The sequence below is a fragment of the Chrysochloris asiatica genome, unplaced genomic scaffold (genome assembly GCF_000296735.1).
Source record: "Chrysochloris asiatica unplaced genomic scaffold, ChrAsi1.0 scaffold00047, whole genome shotgun sequence".
NCBI classification, from domain to species: domain Eukaryota; kingdom Metazoa; phylum Chordata; class Mammalia; order Afrosoricida; family Chrysochloridae; genus Chrysochloris; species Chrysochloris asiatica.
Window position 1 is genome coordinate 8,087,971 of NW_006408565.1, and position 24,796 is coordinate 8,112,766.

The 24,796-nt window shown below is 45.7% G+C and overlaps 1 protein-coding gene across 2 annotated transcripts; it reads right to left on the reverse strand.

The window, feature by feature from the left end:
* Window positions 1-951: 951 nt before the first annotated feature.
* Window positions 952-22,894, reverse strand: RCC1 (regulator of chromosome condensation 1). Of its 2 annotated transcripts, none has more exons than XM_006862217.1 (10): window positions 22,758-22,894; window positions 8,321-8,402; window positions 6,341-6,528; window positions 5,984-6,163; window positions 4,338-4,434; window positions 4,111-4,233; window positions 3,143-3,298; window positions 2,781-2,900; window positions 2,286-2,438; window positions 952-1,348 (listed from the first exon to the last, which is right to left on the reverse strand). In XM_006862217.1, exons 2-10 carry the CDS (start codon window positions 8,391-8,393, stop codon window positions 1,173-1,175), a joined length of 1,266 nt encoding a protein of 421 aa, XP_006862279.1. In that variant the 5' UTR covers window positions 8,394-8,402; window positions 22,758-22,894; the 3' UTR covers window positions 952-1,172. The 2 variants fall into 2 exon arrangements, with proteins under 2 accessions (XP_006862279.1, XP_006862278.1); XM_006862216.1 differs by lacking the exon at window positions 22,758-22,894 and adding an exon at window positions 7,670-7,777 and having other exon boundaries at window positions 1,173-1,348; window positions 8,321-8,393.
* Window positions 22,895-24,796: the final 1,902 nt, after the last annotated feature.

Here is a 24,796-nt window from a genome sequence, read left to right on the forward strand (position 1 = left end):
CCTAGCCTTCCCAGCATCCAGCGCACAATAGGGTTGTTGTTGTTGTTGTTAAGTGCCATTGAGGTTCTTGTGGTTCAAATGACTGTCCAGTGCTTTAATCCACAGACCATTTGAGGGCTCCACACAATAGGTACTCCTTTTAAAAAGCAGGGAATATGTAGAAAACAAGGGGTCTGTTTTTATAAAACTCTACATTTATTCAAAGCTTTAAAAGATTTCACTCACCTCCAAAATATTTTACATTTTAAAAAAGTCAAAATTATTTTCTATGATCTCAGTCACTTGTACAAGTTACTACTTCTTCCCTTTCTTGGGACCAGCCCTTCCCTGTCCCCTCCCAATCCTCTTCCCCTACCTGGCTCCACCCCATCCTCAATATTGCCATATGTTTGCTTTTTAAAATCCTCCAACCCCCTTTCCCCTTTGCCCTGCCCTGCCTAGTTTCCCTCTGTGTTCCTGGCTTTTGGCTGCAGGCGAAGAAGGTCCAATGGGTTGGGTAAGCAGGCAGTGCCTAAGGGGTAGAATGCTTTGTGCTTCTGGGAGAATGATTAATTGGTATGTTCTCAGTCTAGTGAACCATCATTATCCTTTTTGTTCTCAGACACCTGTTCAGAGCCAAATATTTGGCTGCGTATATATAGCCCACGGCTGGTTAGCCCTGCCCCCTTGTCCAGTTGACCCTAGGCATGGGGCCATGACAGCTGGGTCTGGTGATTGTACCATGTGTCTGCCTGTGCACTGTTAGGGACAAGGAGAGTACCACATGACTGGGGTGGAGCCTGAGAGAACCCAAACTGTTTATAGAGTATGGGCACCAAACCCCGAAGGGAGGAAGGTTGTTTTTTAGTGGGCAAGGTCAAGACCAGCCAAGACCATGAGAGGTAGGGATGTGGTGAAAAAGGCCTAACCACATAGCTCACTGAGCAATGTTCCTTCTGGCATGAGCCCCATCCCCTCTTCCATCAGGCCCTTCATCCTGTAGGTCCCAGGATGATTCCCCAAAGGAAGAAATAAAAAGAAGAAAGGGATTCTGTTCTGCTGATGAGAAAAATGACAGGAAGTGACAGAATGCTCAGGGTTGAGGGGAGGGCTGCTGGAATCTGAGGCTGTCATTGCTTCCCTGATCCAAGGGGAGGTAGAGGCGGTCAGGAGCCAAGTCCTCAGAGGCTTCATCAACTCCGTTCCTTGTCCTTAACTAATAAGACTGTGTGCTGGCCTCCACTGGACACAGATAAGACCACTCGATTCTCCAACTGTTTGCCTGTCATCTCCACAGGGGTCCAGACATCATCATCCTGCCCCGTGCCCAGTTGATAGTTGGTGCCCATGCCCCAGGCAAAAGCACGACCTGCAGAGAGAGAAATGAGGAGCAATTATCTCCAGGAACCTTAGCCTACTCTTCTGTGAGACGTCTGAGGTGTGGCGGTGAATTCTGGCCTTAAGCTTGTGTCAGTCAGCAAGGTCCCAGCCCCCAAGGGTTCAGGAGAGCTGAAAGAGGCCAAGGATGTGATAGATAAACAAGAGGAGTCTTGGTTTGGCGCTGGACCACAAGGTCGGTTTGAATGGCAAGGCTGGGGGTTCAAATTCACCAGCTGCTCTTCAGAAACCCTATACAGGGTCACTACTGAGTCAATGGCACTTAACACCACCACTTGCCAACATTATCCCACATTCCCTCTGAGATAGCTCTGGATACGATGCTTTCCTTTGTTTCTCATAATGGAATGAACCTTCAAGGTGCATAGATGCCATCGAATCCTCACTTCCTTAGGAAGCAGCCCTCCACCAAGACTAAGGGAACCCCCTCACTGGCACACTCATGCACATACTCAGGCTCCAGTGGCTACTTGTCCACACCCTCCCTGCTGTGCTGGCCAGGACCCTGACCATTGAGTCTTCTTTGTCCTAATAAGATTCTAAGGAAATTTCCCTGAAACAGACTGCTAAATATAGAGGCAACCATGGTGGACAATATAAAGAGAAGCCTGGATTAGTAGTCTGGAGACCTGGGTTCAAGTCCCACAACCACTGTGGCCTCTGTGAGATGTGCCCCCATTTACTCTTTTTTCTCCTTTATAGAACAAATCACTTTTACTGAAGTGACCGGTTTTGTTTTCTGTTCTTCAAAGCGAGAATTGAGAATCAGGAGGAACACAGCATGATCCCAAACACTGCTTTCCTCATCTCAGTGCTATCTCATAGTGGACATGAGACTGCTGGGGAGTCTGGTTAAGAATCATGACCCCCAATCCCAGATTTAGACCAACTGTGGGCAGTCCACTCACCATCCTTGGTCACAGCATATCCCACAGAGGCCCCACAAGCCACTGAGGAGACGACAGGCAGCCTGGGGATGAGGGTGGGTATGCTCTTTTCCTCAGCACCCTCCCCGAGGCCCAGCCGCCCATATTCAGCCCGGCCCAGGCTGTATGCTTTTCCTGTGGAAGAAGGAGAGAGATGAAGACTAGTGCAAGGCAAGGTACAGGCAAACTAGGCAATGTGGCCAAGTGAGTTCTCAAGTCTGTGGGAGCTTGGCCTACACTTTCAGGGTGGTTAGAAAGAGAACTTCAGTCTCTTTCTAGTTTGGGGGATCTGTCTAGGAGAACCTCCATGGAGGCCCACACACAGGCCTCCAATGGGTACACACTTGGAAGAGCCCAGACACTGGGAGCAAGGAGGTGGCCCCAGGGACCTATATCTAGCCCAACCCTTGGTGTCTAGCCAGGTCCAGGTCCAGAGAACACTCCACCCTCAACCTAGGAAAGACCTGGAGGTCCCACCTTCTGAATCCATGCAGACTGTATGATGCTGACCACCAGAGAAGCCCACCCAAGACTTGGTGGAGTTCTTGAAAGATGTCAGGTTCTGAGGTACGAAGCAAGATTCTGTGCCTGAGGTTCCTGGGGGGTAGAGTCGGAAGAAGGCCAAGAAAGAACCATCAGGGTAAAGGTATTCAAGGATCAACCCTTCTCAAACCCTCCCCAATGAGGCCACCCTTCCACCAGATGTGAATAGTCTTACATTACAGATGACAAAAAGAGGGGCGATATAATCCCACCAAAGGTACACAATGAGGGAGGTGAGGAGCTAGAGTGGAACCCAGGTTGCTCTGGGTGATGCCTGAAGCCAACTCCCCACTCACCAAGCTGATGGTAGTTGGAGAGACCAAAGCCATATACATGGCCCTCATGGGAGACAGCAAAGGTGAAGTAGGCACCACAGAAGACATCCTGAAACTTCACATAGCCTCGCATTCCCCTGGATTTCAACATCACACACTTGGGGACAAGGAGTCGTTCTATAGTCAGAAAGCATGCTAGGGTTAGTGGCAGACTGGCCCACACAGTGCTTTTTCCTTTGTGTTCCTTTTTCCTCTCAATTACAAAAGTCCTAGGAGGGAAATCAGAGTCCTGGTGTGGCATTGTGGGCTAACGCGCTGGACTACAAGATTGGTGGTTCAAGCTCATCAGCCGCTCCTTGGAAACTCTATATAGGGTCATTATGGGTGGGACCCGACTCAAGGGCACTTAATAACAACAAAGGAGGGGAATCAATCATAGACTCATCCCTGTTCACAGAAGAGGAAACTGAGGCCAACAGAGTACAAGTGTCTTGCTAGTACATCCATAGCCATTGCTGTTGTTAGGTGACAATGAGTCCATAGTCCATTTCAGCTCACAGTGATAAAAAATGCCCCATAGGGTATTCTAGGCTAAAATTGTTATGGGAGTGCAGTGTCAAATCTTTCTCCTACAGATCCAATGGTGGGTTGGAATGGCTATCCTTAGTGCTCAACATCGTCCTTCCACAGCCAGCGAGCTAGCATTGACATGCAGCTTAGCATGCACCAGGCACTCGTCGTTCATACTAACTTTTTACATTTCACAACAACATGAGGTAGGTACTAATATTATCCACATTTTGGAGATGAGGAGACTGTATCCAGAGTTCCAAAGTTAGTAGGCAACAGAATTGTATTCAAGCCCAGGGTGGACTAGTTTGAAAATCTGAGCTCTCAACCACGACCCTAGGTCTGTCTGACATCAGAGGGAATCTCTCCTGTCCTGCCTTGGGCTCTGACTTAGGGGTACCCTGTCAGAAGCTGCCTACCAAGACCCTGCCGGCCACCACGGTTAGAGAATAATTCAGGCACACGGCCTAACTGGCCCTGCTCGCCACATCCTAAGGTGTAGAGGTCACCATCAGCCGTCAGCATCGCCAAGTGGTCATTCCCTGAGGATGAGAGGAAGGTGAGGGGTACAAGGTTTAACAGGCTCATGACTGGGCCATTCTCAGACCAATTCCCCAGCTCCTGTCCAGGGCAAGTACCGACTCACCTGAGGCTACCTTCACCATAGGCACATCCAGCTCTACTTGCACAGGTACCATGCTCTTCTTCATGGGCTCCAAAAGCCCAATCACTCCATTATTGTCCTGGAAGACGGGGCAAAGAATTTATCAGCCAGCCCTGACTGCCTGCCCCTAGACTGCCCAATTCAGGAATATAGGCAGCCACAGAGGTGTCTCATGAAGGGCAATGGTGGAACAGGGATGGAGATGTGAGCAGGAGCCACATGCGATACACAGTTAACCTTTGAACACAGGTTCACTTTGTGTGAGTCCACTTAAATGCAAATTTGGTTTTTGAATGCTATGTGATGCTAATTATCTCTGTGTGAATAGTTCATCTCTCCAGTAAGTTGCAAATGATAGTAAAAAGTAATCTCTCAAGGTTCTTTAGTATTTTTCATTGTGTTTAGTGCAAAACCTTGCATAACACCATGGGATCCTACAAAGTACCACTAGTGATTGCTGAATATGCTACCAAGCAGCAGAGAAAAGCCATGAATTACAAGAAAAAGTTGAATTGCTTGATATGTACCACAGCCTGAGGTTTGCATTTGTGGGTCATCTGATAAAGTAACCTACTGTTATGGACTATTGTAAAAAGAAAAAAGAAACATATATCTTTCTCTTATGGAATGACTGGTGGGTTTGAACCACTTATCTTGTGATTCACAGTCCAGTGCTTATCCTACAAAGCCACAGCCCTCCCCATACATATCACATACAAGGTATGTATCAATCAATTGTTTATGTTAAGGGAAACCTTCCTACTATCAACAGTGGCTAAATTTTTGCAGTGTTTAAAGTTATATGCGGAGTTTTGGCTGCCAGGGAGATCAGTGTCCCTAGCGCAGCCCCCACTGCCCACCTACCCCCATGTTGTTCAAGGATCAACTGCACTTATGGTCTGGAGCTGTATTAAAATAACAAAGGTGTTGGGGAATAGAAGTGAGTAGAGATGAAACAAGTCTGGGTATGAGTAGATAACTGTTGCCATCTGTGTGGATAAGTAGATGGGGGTTCAATATATTATTCTGATCATTTTTATGTGTCTGAAATTCTCTATAGATATTTGTTACACAATAGAAAAATCACATTGTTGTTGTTGTTAACTGCCATCGAGTCAGTTCTGACTCATAGTGACCTTGTATACGGTTTCTAAGGAGTCGTTGGTGGGTTGGAACTGCTGATCTTGCAGTTAATTAGCAGACCAGTGCTTATCCTACAACACACCACAACAGAACCTCATTAGATACCTTTATTTTTGATATTTTGAAATAAATTAAATGCCAAAGCATTTTTAATATGGAATCTGTTTTTTAAATTACCTACTCTGCCTTAGAAACTCTGAGATATGACAATACCTCTTGAGAGATGGGACAAAGGGCTGGAAAAGGAGAGGGGCAGACTAAAGGCAGAGAGATGGGTGAAGGGAACAGCCTCCCTGGATCTAACATGCCCACTTCCTAACATCAGAGCCAAGAAAGCAGTCAGATTGGGTGGACAAGGTGGGTAGAAATGTGCCTTGATTTTCTCACCAGCAGCACCATGGGGGAATGGAGGTAGACCATCTTTTACATCCCACTAGTGAATTCTGCCCACAGGCCCCATATGCCATTTTCCAAACCAGGCTTACCCGGAAGGAGCCCCAGAGGAAGACCCGGCCATCTTCAGTGAGGGCTGCTGTGTGGCTGTCTCCTGCTGATACCTGTACTACCTTCTCTTGCAGGTCCACTTTCCCAGGGACCATCTCCGAGCCCTCCAATGATGTGTCCCTTCCCAGGGCACCTTCATCATTGCAGCCGAAGGAGTAGACCTGTGCCCAGAATGCACACATCAGTACAAGGTCTAGCTCTCAGTCCCTTCTTGTTTAGGTCATTACCTGCTTGGCTAGCTAGCTCCATCTCAAGAGAAATGTGTGAGGCTCAAAGCTCCTGCCCCAAGCATGCCCACCCCAAGCCCTGTCCACCACTGTCCCACCACCCCAACCTACCTGACCAGTCTTGCTTAGACACACGGTGTGCATACCCCCAGCCTCAGCCTGAACAATATCCTCAGGAATGGGTACCAGGGCTGGCTTCTTCCTCTCCATCACATTCTCACCCAGCCCCAGCTGGCCCACGTCCCCCTGGCCCAGTGTCAGCACCATGCCTGGTTCTGTGCTGTGGGATCTATGAGAGACTGAGGAGTTAAAAAAAAAGACACCTGAGTGTAGGGGATGACAGATGGAAAGAAATCACTGCATGGGCTTTGGGGTCATAGAGACCGGGTTTCAAGCCCCTGATCCTGTTTCATAGTACTCTGGTAGTGTAGTGGTTACAAGTTGGGCTGCAAACCTCCAGATCAGCAGTTCGAAACTACTAGCTGTTCCGCAGGAGAAAGATGAGGCTTTCTGCTCCCATAAAGATTTACAGCCTCGGAAACCCTGTACAGGGTTGCTATGAATCAAAACCAACTCCACGGCACATAACCACTACCACCAGGAGCAAAATGTACCTATCTCATAGGGCTTTTATGAAGATGAATACTAAGCACATTATTTAATATGATACGGAGGAGACACAAAATTGTGAACTGAATCTTGGAGGGAAGGGAAAATGGCACAAGAACACAGACCAAACCTGATTAACTTTTTCAAGTTTTTGGTCAGGAGCCATGGTGCCATCAAGTCAGGGCTCAGATATAATGTCAACCCTTTACTGACAGCTTACACTAATGTTAAGTGACTTCGGTGGTACTGGTGTGTCATAGAGTCAGTTCCAACACATAGGGACTCTGTACAGGGTTTCTGAGGCTATAAATCTTTACAGGTGCAGAAAGCCTCATCTTTCTCTGGCGGAATGGCTGGTAATTGCAAACTGCTGACCTTGAGGTTAGCAGGTCGACTCAAACCACTATGCTACTAGAGCTCCTTAGGAGGCTTTGTTGTTCGTTATTGTTTAGTGCTGTGCTCTTCCCAGGATCACTCAGCTATAAAAAGTAGTAGTGCTTGCACCAAAGTCAAGGGACATTGCATGGGTCAGAGCACAGTCCTCAGCCTCTATCCTAGCCCTCCCACCCTACCCCCACCCCCAGGTTGTGATTTAAACTCCTGGGTTTAAATCATTGAACTGACAGAAAGCTGGAGAGAAGAGGGTAGGCGTAATTAAGAGGAATATGCGTTTGCGAAGAGGTTCGGAACAAGCAGGATGGCACAGGACCTGCTGTTGGCCAATGGAAGCCAGCCGCCCAAAACCCCGGACAGCCATTGGCGTCCAGCCCTCTGCCCCACCCTGGGGGTCTGGCCACGGCTGTGCAGAGACTACGCTGGGCAGGGAGCCACCTGGTCGGGTTTTCTGGTCAGGAGGGCTCGGCCCACAGGCACCTGGGCAGGAGTGGGCGCCGGGAACACGGTGGGAGGCGGTGGCCCTCACTGCCTGGTTACGAGGGTCTGCAAAAGACAGACACTGTCTGAGCATGCAGCGGGCCCACATAACCCTCCTCCCCTGGGCTAGGGATGGATTCTTTCCTCCCTACCACCTTTTGGGTCCCAGGGGGTAGGGAAACCAGCCATTTCCCAAATGTTGTCAAGGCATTATTTCATTTACTCCTCACAACACCCCAGTGAAGTTGGTGCTCTTCTCCCATTTTATGAATGAGGTAATCCAAGCTCAGTAAAGTTAACTGACTAGCCCAAAGTCACACAGCCTAAAAGCGGCAGGAAGAGCCGGGTTGGTCCTAACCATTTTGCATTACTGCCTGGGCCCTGAGCCCAAGGATCTAGTTTTTCCAACACTAACTACCTAGATGCTTGATTCCCAAAGGGTGGAAGTCTATGAGCTATATAAGATACTTCAGCTGAGTGAGGTCTCTGGACATCCAGACCCCTAGGCTTCAATTATCAGAGATAAAGGAGCCCAGTCCCATATACTGGAGTTCCAGGAAACCACTTGTACCCACATAGCTGCCCCAGTCATAGTCAAAACCAACTTACCCTTCACTTTCTTGCTTTTGGGGGCGGCATCTTCTGGGGGTGATCTTCTCTTAGCTATGCGCTTGGGTGGCATCTTTCTTTCCTGAAATGTCCAGCCAAATACTTCATATCATAAAAGGCAAACATTTCCCTGCTCCTATCAGGCAACAATTCCACTTCTTGAAATTTACCCCAAGGAGAGAAAAATGGAGGCACCCAAAGACAGCTTCAAAGAACATTCTCTACTGCATTCTTCACAGTTAAAATGAATAAAAATGTGGCAACCCAGGTACTCAAAATTAGGGATTAGCTAGATTCTAGGTAGTATATTAGAGACAGAATACTATGAGGACATTAAAAGTGATGGGTTTACTGAATAGAAAGATCTTTACTAGAACCTCACAACTGCCAAATAAAACCCAATTTTTGGAAAGAAGAGAAATATACACACACACACACACACACACATAAAAATATTCATGGAACTATGAAAGGCAATACATCCAATATAATAAAAGGCAATCTCTGATAAACTGGGTAGCAACAACTTTTACTTTTTTCTTTGTACTTTCCTATATCATCTAAATTGGCTAATAAGAAACATCACATTTATTTTATTTCTTACTTTACTGTAAAAAATGAAAACATATAAGAGGCTGAAAATAAAATATACAGCCACACTTATGTATGTTGTTGTTGTTAGGTGCCATTGAGTTGGTACCGACCCATAGTGACCTTATGCAAAGCAGAACAAAACACTGCCCGATCATGGGCCAACCTCACTACTGTTGCCATGCTTGAGTCCATCGATGCTGCTACTTGGCCAATCCATCTCATTGGGGGTTTTCCTCTTTTTCTCTGACTCTCCACTTTACCAAACATGATATCCTTCTCCAGTGACTGGTCCCTCCTTACACCTATGTATAAACTTCAGGTATTTATTACAAATGAAGAATTCACCTATGGGTGACTAGAAAGAAGTCACTCAGAAAGACCCACGGCATTTGAAAACTTCATCCATCAGCTCCACCACCCCCACCCCACCCCCCACCCCTCGGCCCTTTAACTGGCTGCTGTGGCCTCTACTGCATCTCCAGCAGGCTGCTGGGAACGGGAACAATCTCCCCACCTGCCCAGATTCCAACTCAGCTCAAACTGTATTCAAAGTCTCTGTCATAACACATTAAACTATGGAAATAGATATTAAGCTCTGATTTTTAAGACCATGGTGGTGGTGGTAGTAGTGGTGGTTATGTGCCGTGGAGTCAGTTCTGACTCATGGCGACCCTGTAAAGGGTTTCCGAGACCGTACATCTTTAATGGGAGCAGAAAGCCTCAACTTTCTCCTGAGAAGCTGCTGGTAGGTTCTAACTGCTGGCCTTGCGATTAGCATCCCAAGTCCTTACCACTATGCTACCAGATCTCCTTTTTTAAGACCATAAAAGACATTAAAATTGTCAAACCCTGAACTGTGAACTCTCCGGAATGGATCCTTGAGAGTGGAGGTGCTTTGCACCTGCCTGTCAGTTTCTGTGAGATGCTGGAAGCTATACCACTTGTGATAGTTTTGTGTCAACTTGAGCCTGAATTCTCACTTGAGACATAGTAAGCCCCCAGGATGAGATCTAATAGAATGTAATCTTCTCTCCATAATGTGATCTGAGGTGATCAGCCCTGATCTCATGTAACTATCCTGTTGTCGTTGTTAGGTATTGACTCATAGTGACCTTATGCACAACAGAACGAAATGCTGCGCGGTCCAGCAGCAATCTCACAATTGTTGGTTGCTACACTTGAGCCCATTGATGCTGCCACTGTGCCAATCCATCTCGTTGGGGTTTCCTCTTTTTTGATGACCCTCCACTTTACCAAGCATGATGTTCTTCTGGGATTGGTCCCTACTAATAATATTTCCAAAGCATGAGAGACAAAGTCTTGCCATCCTGGCTTCTAAAAGAGCATTCTGGCTGTACTTCTTCTAACACAGATCTGTTTGTTCTTTTGGCAATCCATGGTACTTTTTTTTTTTTTTAATCCATGGTACTTTTAATATTCTTTTTCAACACCATAACTCAAATGCATCAATTCTTCTGCGGTCTTCCTTATTCATTGTCTAACTTCTGCATGCATATGAGGTTATTGAAAATACCATGGTTTGAGTCAGGCGTACCTTAGTTCTCAAACTGACATCTTTGCTCTTGAACACTTTAAAAAGGTCTTGTGCAGATTTGTCTAATGCAATATGTTATTTGATTTCTTGACTACTGCTTCCCTGAGTATTACAGTTGTTGTTGTTAAGTACTGTGGAGTTGGTTCCGACTCTTAGTGACCCTGCACAGGGTTTCCGAGGCTGTAAATCTCTACAGGAGCAGAAAGCCTTCATCTTTCTCCCACGGAATGGCTGGTAGTTTTGAACTGCCAAGCAAAATGAAGTCATTGACAACTTCAATCTTTATTCCATTTATCTTGATGTTATTTATCGGTCCAGTTGTGAGATTTACAACACATAGGATAGTGTCCAGTTGCAATCTACAGGATTAGGCTGTGTCTTACATCAATCTCTTCTGAAATCTGTTGTTGTTGAGTGTTCTTGAGTGAGTTCCAACTCATAGAGACCCTGTATAGCATTTCCTAGGAGCAGCTGGTGAGTTTGAACCACAAACCTTGTGGTTCAAACCAACCTTGCAGTCCAGTGCTTATCCTACAGCACCATACCAGAGTCAATCTCTTCTGAGCTATATTAGTGTTAGGTGCAATAGAGTTCGTACCTACTCATAGTGACCTTATGCACAACAGAACGAAACACTGCCCAGTCCTGCACCAAACTCACAATCATTGCTACACTTGAGCCCATTGACGCTGCTACTGTGTCAATACATCTCATTGGGGGTCTTCCTCTTTTTTGATTCTCTACTTTACTAAGCATGATGTTCTTCTCCAGGGACTAGTCCCTCCTGATAATATGTCCGGAGTATGAGAGACAAAGTCTGGCCATCCTGGCTTCTATGGAGCATTCTGGCTGTACTTCTTCTAATACAGATTTGTTTGTTCTTCTGACAGTCCATAATACTTTTAATATTCTTCTCTAACACCATAACTCAAATGCATCAATTCTTTACATTCTTCCTTATTTATTCTCCAACTTTCACATGCATATATTCGGAGATATGTTTTTGTTAAGTGCCATCAAGTCACTTCTGATCCATCGTGAGCCTGTAAAAGACTTTCCAAGGAGTAGCTGGTGATCTGGAATCGCTGACCTTGTGGATAAGAGAGATTAAAACCAGCAGGGCTCAGAGGGACCTACTATCACCGAGAAAGAAGTGCCAGGAGTAGAGAATGCCCTTTGGACTTACACTGAGAAGCTCTTCAATCCAAGAACAGATTGATGCCAAGACATGAGAACTCCAAGGAATGCTGGGCTTACAGATGCTGAAAAGGCAACAAGGGCCTTTTCCCAGAGCCAGCCCTCTGAATTTAAACTTCTACCCTCCTAAACTGTGAGAGACTACATTTGTTTGCTAAAGCCATCCACTTGTGGTATTTCTGTTATAGCAGCCCTAGACATCACTAGAATTTCAAATACCACCAGGGTCACTTATGATTGATAGGTTTCAGTGTCGCTTTCTGACTATGAGACAATGAAGAAAGGCCTGCCAATCCATATCTGAAACTCAGCCAGAAAAACCCTATAGGTCACAGCAGAATATAGTTCAATATAGCTCTGGCAGATGAGTCCATCTGTTTGAAAGGACAAATTAGCAATAACAATGGGCTCAAACATACTAATGTTTATGGAGGTGACACAGGACCAGGCAATGTTTCATTCTGTTATACAAAGGTTGCAACAGTAACACAATGCAGCTACTTTCATCTCTTTGTGCTTCAGTCTTCTCATCATTAAAATGGAGATAATAATACAGTGAAACCTGTGAGAGACAGGACTGCCCTGTTTTTCTGGAGCTAGCAAGTGTGCTACCTTTGACAAGGTGTGTATGGCCTTGCTACTTTTCTACTGATTGCTTTGGTAAAACATACATGAGCCTTCTGTCTAATTGGTTTCCACCCTGTACAGGTTCTGGCTTTTGTAGTTTTACTGTAGTACCCACACCTTTATGAAGTGTCAGAACAAATGTGAAGGGTATTGTGAGACTATGAAGAATATATTAGCTAATACTGTAAAGGTACTACAGAATCTGTGGTCAATAAACCAGTTATACTGCTGTTATTATACTGTCTAGGCCCTACCCAGGTAATTCTTAGGCACAGCCTTATTTGGGAACTGAGATCTGATCTAAGCCACCTCTTCTCATTTCCCAAATGAGGCAACAGAGGCCCAGAGTGACAGAGATTCTGCTTAAGGCTAAAAAATGGGGCAAGAACCCCTGAGAGCTCAGCTGTGGGCCCCACCAGCCACCCTGCCCCTTTCCATGTTCCTTATTTCTCATACAGGACCTGGGGCCTCAGCCTCTTCAGCTTCCCACACTATTATAGTGTGGCAACATAAAGCCAGCAGCCTCAACTTTTCCTTTTTTGCTTACTATCCTGGGGGAGGTGGACAAAGTACCATACAAGAGGAGGTGGCCAAGGGCCTGGAATCCTGCTGAGCCTGAGTCGGTAGAGCCTCTGCAGGTTGAGCTTGGACAGGTTATCACTGGCCCAGTACTAATTCTGATGAGGTGCCAGTTCCGTAGAGCACCTAACGTTCATTCTCAACACCTCTTTGAGACTCCACTTCCCACACTGAAAATGCACATTCTTTGGCATTAGGAGCTGCCACTTGTTCGCCTGTGCTCTTGTCACCACGGTTGCTCATCAGCCTTCACTTCTGTCTCTTCATCTGTAAAAGGGGGTGCAATGGCTATTTTTCAGGGCTGTCATCAAGACTGAATAAAATATTGTTTGTAAAGAACATTGCACTGAAAAGCACACAGTATTCTATTGCTCAATAAATGGCAGCATTTATTCATCCCACAAATATTTATTGAGTGTCTATGACCACACCACAATTGCAGTCCTAGTGTGGCGCTGGGGACTAATGCGTCAGACTGCAAAGTCATTTGAACTGCAAGGTCAGTGGTTCAAGCTCACTAGCTGCTCCTTGGAAACCCTATACAGTGTTGCTATGGGTTGGAATCGACTCGACAGCACTTAACAACAACAACAACAACAACATAACCACAATTAAGGAGCTCTGGTAGTGTAGTGGTTACAAATCGGGCTACTAATCTCACAGTCAGCAGTTGGAAACTACCAGCTGTTCCGCAGGAGAAAGATGTAGTTTTCTACTCCCATGAAGATTTACAACTTTGGAAATCCTGTACAGGGTCGCTATGAGTCGGAACTGCACGTAACAACAACATGACCACAGTTGGGCTTTGAGCCAGGTGGTCTAGCAAGGAATGAAAAGACTAGCCCTTTCCCTTCTCTCATGAATCTTACACTCTAGAGGGAAAGACAAAAAACAAATAAAATTACTACAGGTGATACTGTATGAAGGATGAGCAACCTTAACTGACAAGAGAATCATGTGGGGCTAACATTTCAGCTAAGACCTGAAACATGAGAGGAAGTCACCTGCAGGAGTCAGAGAAAGTGACCCAGTAGTCAGTGTAGTATGTTTAGGAACCTGAGGAGGCCAGAAAGGCTGGAGCTGGAAGACAATGATCAGCTGAGTGCTTAAAAAAAGAAAAAAAAAAAGGTAGGCAGGAACCAGATCATCCAAGATCCTAAAGTCCTAAAGGTAAATGACTGGAGAAAGTTTTCAGTAGGAGAATATCTATCAGATTTCTATCTTTAAAAGACTGTTTTGTTAAAAAAAAAAAAGTGTTTTTGTTACCAAAGTGATAAGGTAACTACAGATTGGGAGAAAATTTCCAGGTACCATAAATAGCAGATAAGGGCCTAATATCTAAATATATATAAAACTTCTACAACTAAACAAAAAGACCTAAATAAATAAATAAATAAAATTTTAACGGGCAAAGGACTTTAACAGTTTACCAAAAAGGATAACCTAACAGCCCATAAGCACATGAAAAGACGTTTCCGTTTCCTGTCATTAGCAAATTTGGAGTCCTGGTGTGGTACGGTGGGATAATGTGCAGGATTGCAAAGTTGGTTATAACCACAAAGTCGCTGGTTCAAGCTCACCAGCTGCTTCTTGGAAACTCCACACAGGGTTGCCATGGGTCAGACATGACCAATGGCACATAATAACAACAATCATTAGCAATTTGTTGTTGTTAAGTGCCATCAAGTCGATTTCACCCACAGCAAGCCTACATAAGGGGAATGCAAATCAAAACCACAATGAGATAATAATACCTCATCCCACTTGAATGGCAATTTTAAAAAAAGGAAAATAACAGGTGTTGGTGAGATTGTGGAGAAACTGGAGCCCTCATCCACTACTGGTGAGAATGTGAAATAGCACAGCAACCATGGAAAACTTTGGTAGCGGCTCCTCAAAAAACTGAACTTAGAATTACCATATGATCCAGGAATCCCGATCTAACTATACCCTCAGAAGACACAAAAGCAGGAGCACACAAAGTAATAACCTGTACATCAAAGTTCACTGCAACACTTTTCACAACAGCTAAAAGGTGAAAACCACTGATATGTCCATCAAAAGAAGCATGAATAAACAAATGCAACACACTGAGTGAAACAAGTCAGTCACAAAAGGGCAAATACTGTATGATCTCACTTTTATGAAAAAAGCAAACACATAGAAACCAAAGATTATTAGTGGTGATGAGGGTTTAGGAGGGAGAAAAGAGGAACTTTTCTTTTTTCTTGGGGGGCGGGGAACGACATTGAGTTTATGTTAATGGTGGTAGAATATTTTTAAACAGAGAATGATAATGGTGGCCAAGAATAAAATAAAATTGTTCTTGCTATTGTCAAGCAGATGAAATGGACTGGAAGGTTTCCTGAAAATGGATGTGGGCAAACTCTTTAGGAAGCTACTGCAGACATCCAGGTGAGGACTGACAGAGGCTTGATTTACTCTGAGGCAATGGATCTCAAATGACTGATGGATTAGATGTGCGGAGTGAGAAAGAGGAAGGAATCAAGAATGGCTGCTTCATCCTAAAAAAGACTCCCAGCCATTTAGTGAGATGGAGAACATAGCTGGACAAACAGGAGGAGATACCTGGGGCTCTCATTAAGTCTGAAGCAGCGCTCATTGCAAGCCATCCACAAGGGGACGTGAAGTAGGCAGCTGGATGGGTGAGGAGTGTGGGGTATATAACAAGTATCCTCTTTATTCAGGGAGGCAGTTGCACCCCTAGTCAGGCTAGCAGCCAGTCCATTATGCCCAAGGTCCTGCCCCGCCCAGGGTAAATCTCCATCAGTTCATGAGAATGATTTGCTGCAGTGAGCTGTGCCCAGGAGGAAGACTAAGTAGCAACAAGGAAAAGTACTTACAAGAAGACGTCAAGCTAAAAACACAGGAAACCAAATTATGCCAGCAAATTGGTCCTAATGATAAACTCCTGTGGCACTGTTAGATAAGCACTAGACTTCTAACCACAAGGCTGGCGGTTCAAACCCACCAGTCACTCCTTGGAAACCCATGGTGGTGGTGGTATATGCCATTGAGTCAGTTCCAACTCATAGCCACCCTACATAGGGTTTCCGAGGCTATAAATCTTTACAGGAGCCGAAAGCCTCATTTTTCTCCACAGAACGGCTGGTAGTTTTGAACTGCTGACCTTGAGGTCGTAACCACTATGCTACCAGAGCTCCGTTGGAAATCCTTATAAAGAATCCCTAGTAATCAGAACCAACTTGATGGCATTTAATAACAACAACGATGATAAGCTGACTTGTGGGCAAGGTCTGAAGCACAGAGAGAAAAAATAAGAGCTATAAGAACCTAAAGGAGCTCTGGTAGCGTAGTGGTTATGAATCGGGCTGCAAACCTTAAGGTCAGCAGTTCAAAACTACCAGCTGTTCCGCGGGAGAAAGATGAGGCTGTTTCCGTAAAGATTTATAGCCTCGAAAACCCTGTACAGGGTCACTCTGAGTCAGAACCGACTCCACAACACACAACAACAACAACAATATGAAACTATGATGCGTTGCTATGATGGGTCATTCACAAAAAATTCATTATTATGGTTGGAACCAGCACAGTCAAGATCCCCTTGGCCATGTTTTGGCTACTGTTCTGCAGCATCTCACTGCAAGGTGAATACTGACCCCACTTTACAGATGACGAAGCTCACACTCAGAATCCAAGAGTGAAAGAGGAAACCAAGATTTGAACCAAACTGAACCACAGACCCTGAATGTTGTAAGAGATTCTAACTTAAGGCTTTGACGTACTTCTTTGCCACACTCCCAGCTTATCATTCTACTGGGGGAACTGTCTCTCATACCCTTGAGGTCATCCACCAAAAGAAACAACAGACTCTGGTCTTCCTGCTCCCCACTTCTGGTACTAAAGGGGTACAGGATCTAGCACCAACATAACTTTTGCCCTCATCCTTTACGTCAGATCCTGCCAACTCTTCCCACAAGCTTGGTGCCAGACACACCAGGCAAGATGGCTGTTTTCTCTACATCACCTCCTTAAATGCCATTCCCATCCCTTATCCCAGCAGAATGAAGAAATTGATTCATGTCTCATTGTCACCTCCTATCGTAAGCTTTTCTAATCCTTTTTCCCATTCCTAAACTAACCACTCCCTCCCACAGAAACCGGGTCAGGCTTTTGGACTATAATCAATTTACATGTCTATCTAACATACCAATCTACTCCCTAAAATATAAACCTTGCTGAGACCTGGCCACTTCTTGCGTATTCCATAAGCAACAACCCTTAACTTCACAACAAGCTGAACAAGGTGCCATAAAGTTTGGGAGCAGGAGACACACAGATGATAAAAAGTCTGACACAGAATCAGCTTCTACTAATAGGCGCCTTTGGGTGTCATTCTGTCCTAGAATGCTCACATCTGTCTTCTGAGGTGGGTGTGATCACACTCAGCCAAACAGTTTTTATAGATAGGGAAATTGAAGATCAAGGAAGGGCACTGATGGTTTCAGGACACACAGAGGAGACATGATGTTCCAAGTTTTCTGATCACCCTCTACTACAGCCAGAACGTCCCCCTCCATACAATTAGGAGCCCAGGTGGTGCAGTGAGTAAAGCACTCAGCTGCTAACTGGAAGGTCAGCAGTTCAAACATCTTTCTCTGTAAGAAAACCATGTAACCATCTGCTCCCATAAAGACTGGACACCCCTAGGAGCTCTGGTAGCATAGTGGTTACGAAACGGGCTGCGAACCTTAAGGTTAGCAGTTCGAAACCACCAGCCACTCCGCGGGAGAAAGATGAGGCTTTCTGCTCCCGTAAAGATTTACAGCCTCGTAAAACCTGTACAGGGTTGCTATGGGTCGGAACTGACTCGACGGCACTTAACAACAACAACAACATAGGGCAATTCTACTGTGTCTTTACTGGGTCACTAAGAGTCCTGGTGTGGTGCTGCGGGCTAATGCGCTGGACTGCCAGATCAGATTGAGCCGCAAGGTTCAAGCTCACCAGCCGCTCCTTGGGAACCGTATACAGGGTCGCTGTGAGTCGGAACCAACTTGGCAGCACTTAGCTTAATGAGTCAGAATCTACTCATTGGCAATATTAGCATTTTGATTTGGGGAGAAGTACACCAGACAGGCCTCAGGGGCTGGGGGGCGAAAAGGGACACATCATGTTCCTGCTGTGAACTTGTGACCTCAGCTCACCACAATTTGTGCCAAGGGAGACAGCGTGCTCTCTGACACAGCATCTGTCCCTTTGCTCCCCACCCATGCCAGGAGGTAGATACCTGCTTGCCAGACTCAAGAGGCTTTTTGTGAGAAAGGTTCCTGCTGGCACACTACACATGTGGAGCTCTCCACCTGGGGTCCCCCTTGCTTGCAGAAGTGTGCCTGGGCCTACATGTATTCATTTTTCAAAGAAAGAAAGCCATACTTTTCACCAGATGCTTCCAGACATTGCCTTATGGAAATTATAGGATTATCAGTAATCCTTACCACAAGCCTCTTAAATTATCGTTACAGATAAAGAAGCTAAAACCAAACCCAAACCTTTGCTGTCCTGTCGACTGTGACTCACAGGAACTCTACAAAACAGAGAACTGCCCCATGGAGGTTCAAGGGAACTAACAGCATATGGCTACAGCTTTCTCTTCATAGTGTCTGGTGATACTAAACCACTGACCTGTCAGTTAACAGCTGAGCTCTTTTAACCACTGCATGCACAACCAGGCCTAAGGCTCAGTAGATTAGGTGGGTAGCTCAAAAAGCACCCAACTAAGAAGTTGGATGTCTTTACAAGAGACTCCCAGACTCCACTCATAGGCCTTCCTGGGGGAAACCTTCCTGCCTCCACAGCACCCAAGTTGTCACATGAAACCTTTATTGGCTGGGTCCTTGCCTTCTTCTCCAGTGATAACATCTTGTTCCTCTTCTCACACACTATGCTCCAATAAGACTGAAACACCCCTGACCACCTGGTCACAACACGCACCTTGTAGTCCAAGCCTTTGCATGTGCTCTTCCTCTACCTGGATCACCCTAACCCCTCTACCCACAGTCTGCCTCTCTTACTGTTCCCTCAAAATCAAGAGTCACCTCACCTAGAAAGTCGTCCTTGGCCCTCCTAGGCAGGGCTAGGTGTCCCCCACGTGGTCCTCTTAACACTCCCCCACATCACCTTATGCTACAGCCCAAGACACACATCTGATGAACAAATGACTTGCAGGCAGCAGTTTACCAAAGTCACACCTCCATGAGCACACTAGACCGGAACTGGGTGGGACCCACATGAGTTCTCCCCCTCAGAGGCGAGGAACTACATATAGGCCACACGCTACGGGTCCTCTTCACCACTGTTCCCCAGACCTGTAAGAATATCCCACAATAAACACCAATAAGTAAGTTGTTGGCAGAGCGGGTTGAAGCGGAGGTACGGTTCTCAGTAGCAGACCCTTACACCAGCCTACCCTGGAGTTTCTAAAGTAGCCTCTCTCCCGGAAGGATTCCTTCTTTCCTTGCTCTGCAAATCGTTTTTCCCAGTGCTGAAAGAAATAACTTTTTCCGCCCCGGAAACAGTCCTCCCCAAGGAAGCCGGGCCCAGGCCAAGAGGCGCGCCGTTCTGCGCCCCAAGTCAAAGGTGCCACTCTGGGAACGAGGCCGGCGCGCCCAAGCCGCGTGCGTTTTGCCCCGCCATCCGACTGGCCAGCGCCGCTCTCGGGCCGTTTGAATCTCCCGCCCGCGCGGACGCCACGGGGCAGGCGTGGAAGCGGCGGTCGCAAAGGGGTCGCGTCCCTAGTGGGAGGAGACTATTCGAGTGGCCGCCCTGGGGCCCCGCCAGGCCGGAGCAGAGCTCGCCCTTACCCGCGCCGTCCTGCAGCCCGGTTTCACGTGGAGACAGTCCCGCGGGATCCTGAAGCGAGCAGACAACGGTTCCCGCCCACCGCGGGACCAGCCAGGGTTCGGGCTATGGCAGTCCCGTGCGCAGCCCTCTGCCTGACCCTTTGCCCGACTCGACGCAACCTTACCTGGGCACAGATCGGCTACAATAACTCCACAGCTCTCAGGCCTGGCCGCGAACTACCCCAGAGCATGCGCTCTGCAGGCCTCCGGCCCCGACCCCGGGCGAAAAAGGAAAACAATGAGACCGGCGGCCTCTGGCGCCGGCCGGGGGAAGTGCAAGTGGAGCGCTCCCTGGCTAGGGAACTCCTTGGCTAGACTGGCTTTCTCATTGCTTGGCGACTGTTGTATATTTTCCTAACCCCACATCAGGACAACCGGAAATATGACTTGAAATCAGGGTTTGCTTGGTAAAATCTGGTGTGGAAGAAACTGTACAGAGAAAAGAGATACAGATTTCCCCTGTCCTCAAGGGGATCTCTTTCAGAGAACCATGGATGTGGCATGGCGCATCTGGCTCAGCCTAGGGCTTAGAAAAGGCTTTCCAATTCAAGCCTAGGAAGGCATCTTAGAGGAGGAAACAACACTTGCAGTGACAGCGAGTAGTGAGAGTCTGTGGTTTGAAATGCTAAGGGATAAGGACGTTCTGGCAAGAGCCTAGAAGAGAGAATCGGGAAGATAGGAGTCAGATTGAGACCTGGCCACCACCACATTGTTTAAGAAACCCTAGCTCCCATGTTGCAACATTATTTCAGATAGGGCACCTGAAGTCTATAATTTCCTTGTTTTTTGGAGCTTTGCTTCCTTATTGGTAGGTACCCTGGATAGAAACAAGAACACAGTAACTTGTGTCAGCTGCAAAAGCATAGAACCACTGCAGGGCCCACAGCATGAGCCTGACGCTGAACCCAGAAACTTGGAGCTGGGAAAATTCAGCTCACCTCAGGACAGTTCTTGGCAGGACCCAATTTTTTTTTTTTTTTTTAGGATACAGATCTTGATTTTTATGAATCATATTATGCCAATTGACAAGACTTGTCACTGAGACAGTGGTCTTAAGCTTTCAAACCCAGAAAACCAAAGTCGGAAGACATTTAATATTTACATCAGTGTTGTTACATGCCATCAAGTTGGTTCTGACTCAATTTGCAGGGGCAGAAAGTCTTATTTTTCTTCCGCCGGAATGGCTGGTGGGCTTGAACCACTGACCTTGTTTTGCAGTCTAGTGCTTATCCTACAGAGCCATCAAGCTCTCTGTTGTTTTAATGTTGTTGTTGTTAAGTGCCATCGAGTTGGTTCCAATACATAGTGAAGTTGTATAGGGTTTCCAAGGCATTAAAATCTCATCTTTCTCCTGCAAAGTGGCTGGTGGACATAAAACCAAATAATGCTATCTCTGGTGTGGCACTATAGGATAAGTACTGGACAACTAACTGCGTGGTCAGTGTTGGCAGGACCCAATTTTAAGGCTAGCGGTCTGACAACAGTAACTTCTGTGACTATCCACTCCTAAAAGACATGTAACTTTGCCTTCAGCCCCTTGTATGTTGTTGTTAAGTGCCATCGAGTTGATTCCGACCCATAGCGACCCTGTATAGGGTTTCCAAGGAGCAGCTGGTGAACTTGAACCGCTGACCTTGCAGTTCAAAGGGTCTTGCAGTCTGGCACATCAACCCACAGTGCCACACCAGGACTCCAGGGATTTGCCTAGGCTTGCCCTTAATGGAGTTCTGGAGTGGCGCTATAGGATAGCACTCTACGGCAATGTAAGTTTGAACCGCAAAATCAGCAGTTCAGAACTACCAGCCGCTCCTCAGAAACCCTATAAAGGGTCACTATGAGTCGGAACTGACTCCAAGGCACTTAAAAACAACAGCCCTTAATGGAGGAGTCCTAGTGTGGCACTGTAGGATAAATACTGGATGGCAAGGTCAGCAAACTCACCAGCCATTCCTCAGAAACCCTACACAGGGTGGTTGAGTCGGGATCAAATTGACAGCACATAACTACAACATATAGGGTTTCTGAGACTGTAAATCTTTACAGGACCAGTTGTTGTTAAGTACCATCAAGTGGGTTCCAACTCATAGCAACCCTGTATAGGGATTCCAAGGAGTGGCTGGTGGGTTTGAACCGCTGATCTTGCTGCTAACAGTCCAGTGCTAATCCTACAGTGCCACACCAGGACTCTCAAAACCTTATATAAGGTCTCTATAAAGTCCAAATTGACTCAATGGCATTAAGTTTAGTTTGGTTTATGGTTAATGAGGCCAGATTAGGTTATGTTAATGAGGATTAGGTTATAATTAGAGACAGAATTAGAGTGGGAGCCCTGGGTTGTGACCTGCATCAGCTTTATCTCCCAAGAGCTCACAAGAGACAGAAGCAAGCAGACAAGAGGCATCTAGTTACCACCAAGAAAGAAGGGCCAGGAATAAGAGGCATCCTTTGAACTCCAAGACCCTGCACTGAGAAACTCCTAGACCCAGGGGAAAACTGATGCCAAGACACAAAGATCGCCAAGGAATGTCAGGCCCACAGATGCTGAAGGAGACCAGGACCTTCCTCCAAAATCTACAGAAAGAAAGCATCCCTCTAGAGCCTATATCCTGAGTTCCAACTTTTAGCCTCATAAACAATGAGAGAATAAATTTCTGTGAAAGCCGAGCACTTGTGGTATATCTGTTATAGCACTAGCAGTAGATAACTAAGACAATCCCTCTTGGTAACACACTCTTTCTTCAAGAGGGTAATAAATAGTTCAGGATTCAAATGTTCTCTTGAGGCAACCTCTAAGCAATTTGATTGATCTGGAGGTTTTTCAGGTCAGCATAGAGACCTCTCCAGGAGGATATTTTGTCCATTGTATGTTAATTCTGACTCTGAAAGTAATCCTATCATACTCAGCTTCCCAAGACCTCCATAGCTGTTTGTTAACCAACTAAATTTCTACTACTATGCAGGGCCCATCCCAAAGCAGTCCCTTATACTAGGAGTCTCTTACCTCTCCAAGTTTACCTCTGCTTCCATCATGGACTTTTCTTTTGGACGAGATATTGTGAAATTTCTCCAAGAGTTAACCTTGGGATCTCTGATCTTCTCTTTCTGCTGTCTTCCTTCAAGATCTTCCTCATTCACATGCTTAATGTAATAATAAAAATGATTATTATCACCTATTTTGTAAAATCCTTTACTTTGTTAGCCTCAGAAACATTTCCATGCCCATTAGGGTCATTTGTGTCTCATCAAAACCTCATGACAGCTGGCAAATGATGAAACTGAAGTTCAACTGGAAGTTTCAGTAAGTTCTCTAGCGTTACATTGAGGGGATTGCACAAGTGGTGGAAGGGGAGCAAGACTGCTGTGGAGGGCTGACCTTTGCAATGAGGGCAGTCCATCTGGTCTGGTTCTGACCTCTACCCCAGATTGCAGCCTGATATCTGTACCTAGCATACCCATTACTCAGGACTCAAAATAAAATGTGTTACTTTTCCATGCATCTAGTTTCCTTCCTCTAACTTCCTCTTTTCCATGAAGGGTCAGGTTCTCTGAAGAATACATATTCAAAGCATTATCTGCTTTTCTAATTCTTCCTTCTACCCTCTTCATGTTTGTATTTCCGCTTGTCTTTGCTAAAATGATCCAGGCCTCTGTCTCCTACCTCTCATCTCTTCCCCTTCCTTTCATCTAGGTCCCCAAGGTGAGTTTCCCTAAACTGTGAGGCAAACCTACTTAGAGATCGTTAAAGCCTCATTCCAATTTTAGAAGCTATGTTTGGAACACCAAGCTCAAAATGCCCCGAGCTGTTGATTTCCTACTTTTTCCTGAGTTCCTATACTATATGCCAAAGGTACTCAAGCTCATTCCTAACTTCTCCCAACCAGGTGGGTTGTGTGGTTTTTTGTCCTAATTGAATTCTTGACATATTTTAAGACCCAAGTCAGCCTGTACCTCAGTGAAGCCTCCTTTGGTTCTACTGTTCTTTTTTTTTTTTTAACTTTTTATTCTTTTTTATTTTAAAATTTTATTGTGAGTTGAGGGAAGGTTAACAGACAACATCATCAGTTTTACATTAAAAAACTATATGCTTTGTTTCATCTCAATGACTGCAAAAGTTATCCTACTTCCTCCCTGTGACTTCCATTTTACATTTTAAAACCCAATAAAGTCAACACCCTTTTTTGTTTTGTTTTTTTCCAAATTCCATCTTCAACTACTCAGCTTCTCAGTTTTGCTGACACTGCTTCCTTACTCCTTGTCCCTGGCCCTTAAACATTAGTGCTCCTCAGTGTTCTGTCCCAGTGCTCTCTGAAGACTTCCCAACCTTCATCTCCATTGTAGAACTCTCACTAACTCCTAATTCATTGCCTGGTCAACTCATTCACCTGAACTCTGACGAAGGTGAGAGTGAAAGACAAACCAATTTCTTGCTTCAGCCTTGTTACTGTAGGTTTTCGTTCACTAATACATTCTTCATATGCAAACGGGAATGAATGACAAAATCTGAGCTCAGCTCTGACCCCAGGTGGTGGCCAGGGGTTGCACCACACTGAGGCCAGAGGCCTGGCTCCTGGCCCACCACTGAGGCAGACTGAGCACCCAGAGCGACTGTTATTTTTTTTTTTCTTATCAGAACCAAATTATCAGTTTTCATTCACAAGTCTTTTTGTTTTATTTTCTGTATCTAACAAGACAAATGATTTGTTTATTTCAAATATCTTCTTTAGACAGCATAACAGACAACTATACACATGGACCTCACCAGATGGAACACATAGAAATCAAATTGACTACATCTGTGGAAAGATAAGATGGAAAAGCTCCATATCATCAGTGAAGACAAGGTCAGGGGCAGACTGTGGAACATACCATCAATTACTTATATGCAAATTCAAACTGAAGCTGAAGAAAATGAAAACAAGTCTACGAGAGAGCCAAAATATGACCTTGAATTTATCCCACCTGAATTTGGAGATCATCTGAAGAACAGATTTGATGCATTAAACACTAAAGACTGAAGACCAGAAGAGTTGTGGGATGACA

Bases quoted from the DNA above. Each gene is read 5' to 3' on its own strand.
- RCC1 (XM_006862216.1), bottom strand. From the start codon at position 8,393: ATGCCACCCAAGCGCATAGCTAAGAGAAGATCACCCCCAGAAGATGCC. The intron at 7,778-8,320 runs GTAAGTTGGTTT...TGTCTTTTGCAG, and splicing joins CAAAAGCAAGAAAGTGAAGG to ACCCTCGTAACCAGGCAGTG. The intron at 4,234-4,337 runs GTGAGTCGGTAC...TCTCATCCTCAG, and splicing joins TATGGTGAAGGTAGCCTCAG to GGAATGACCACTTGGCGATG.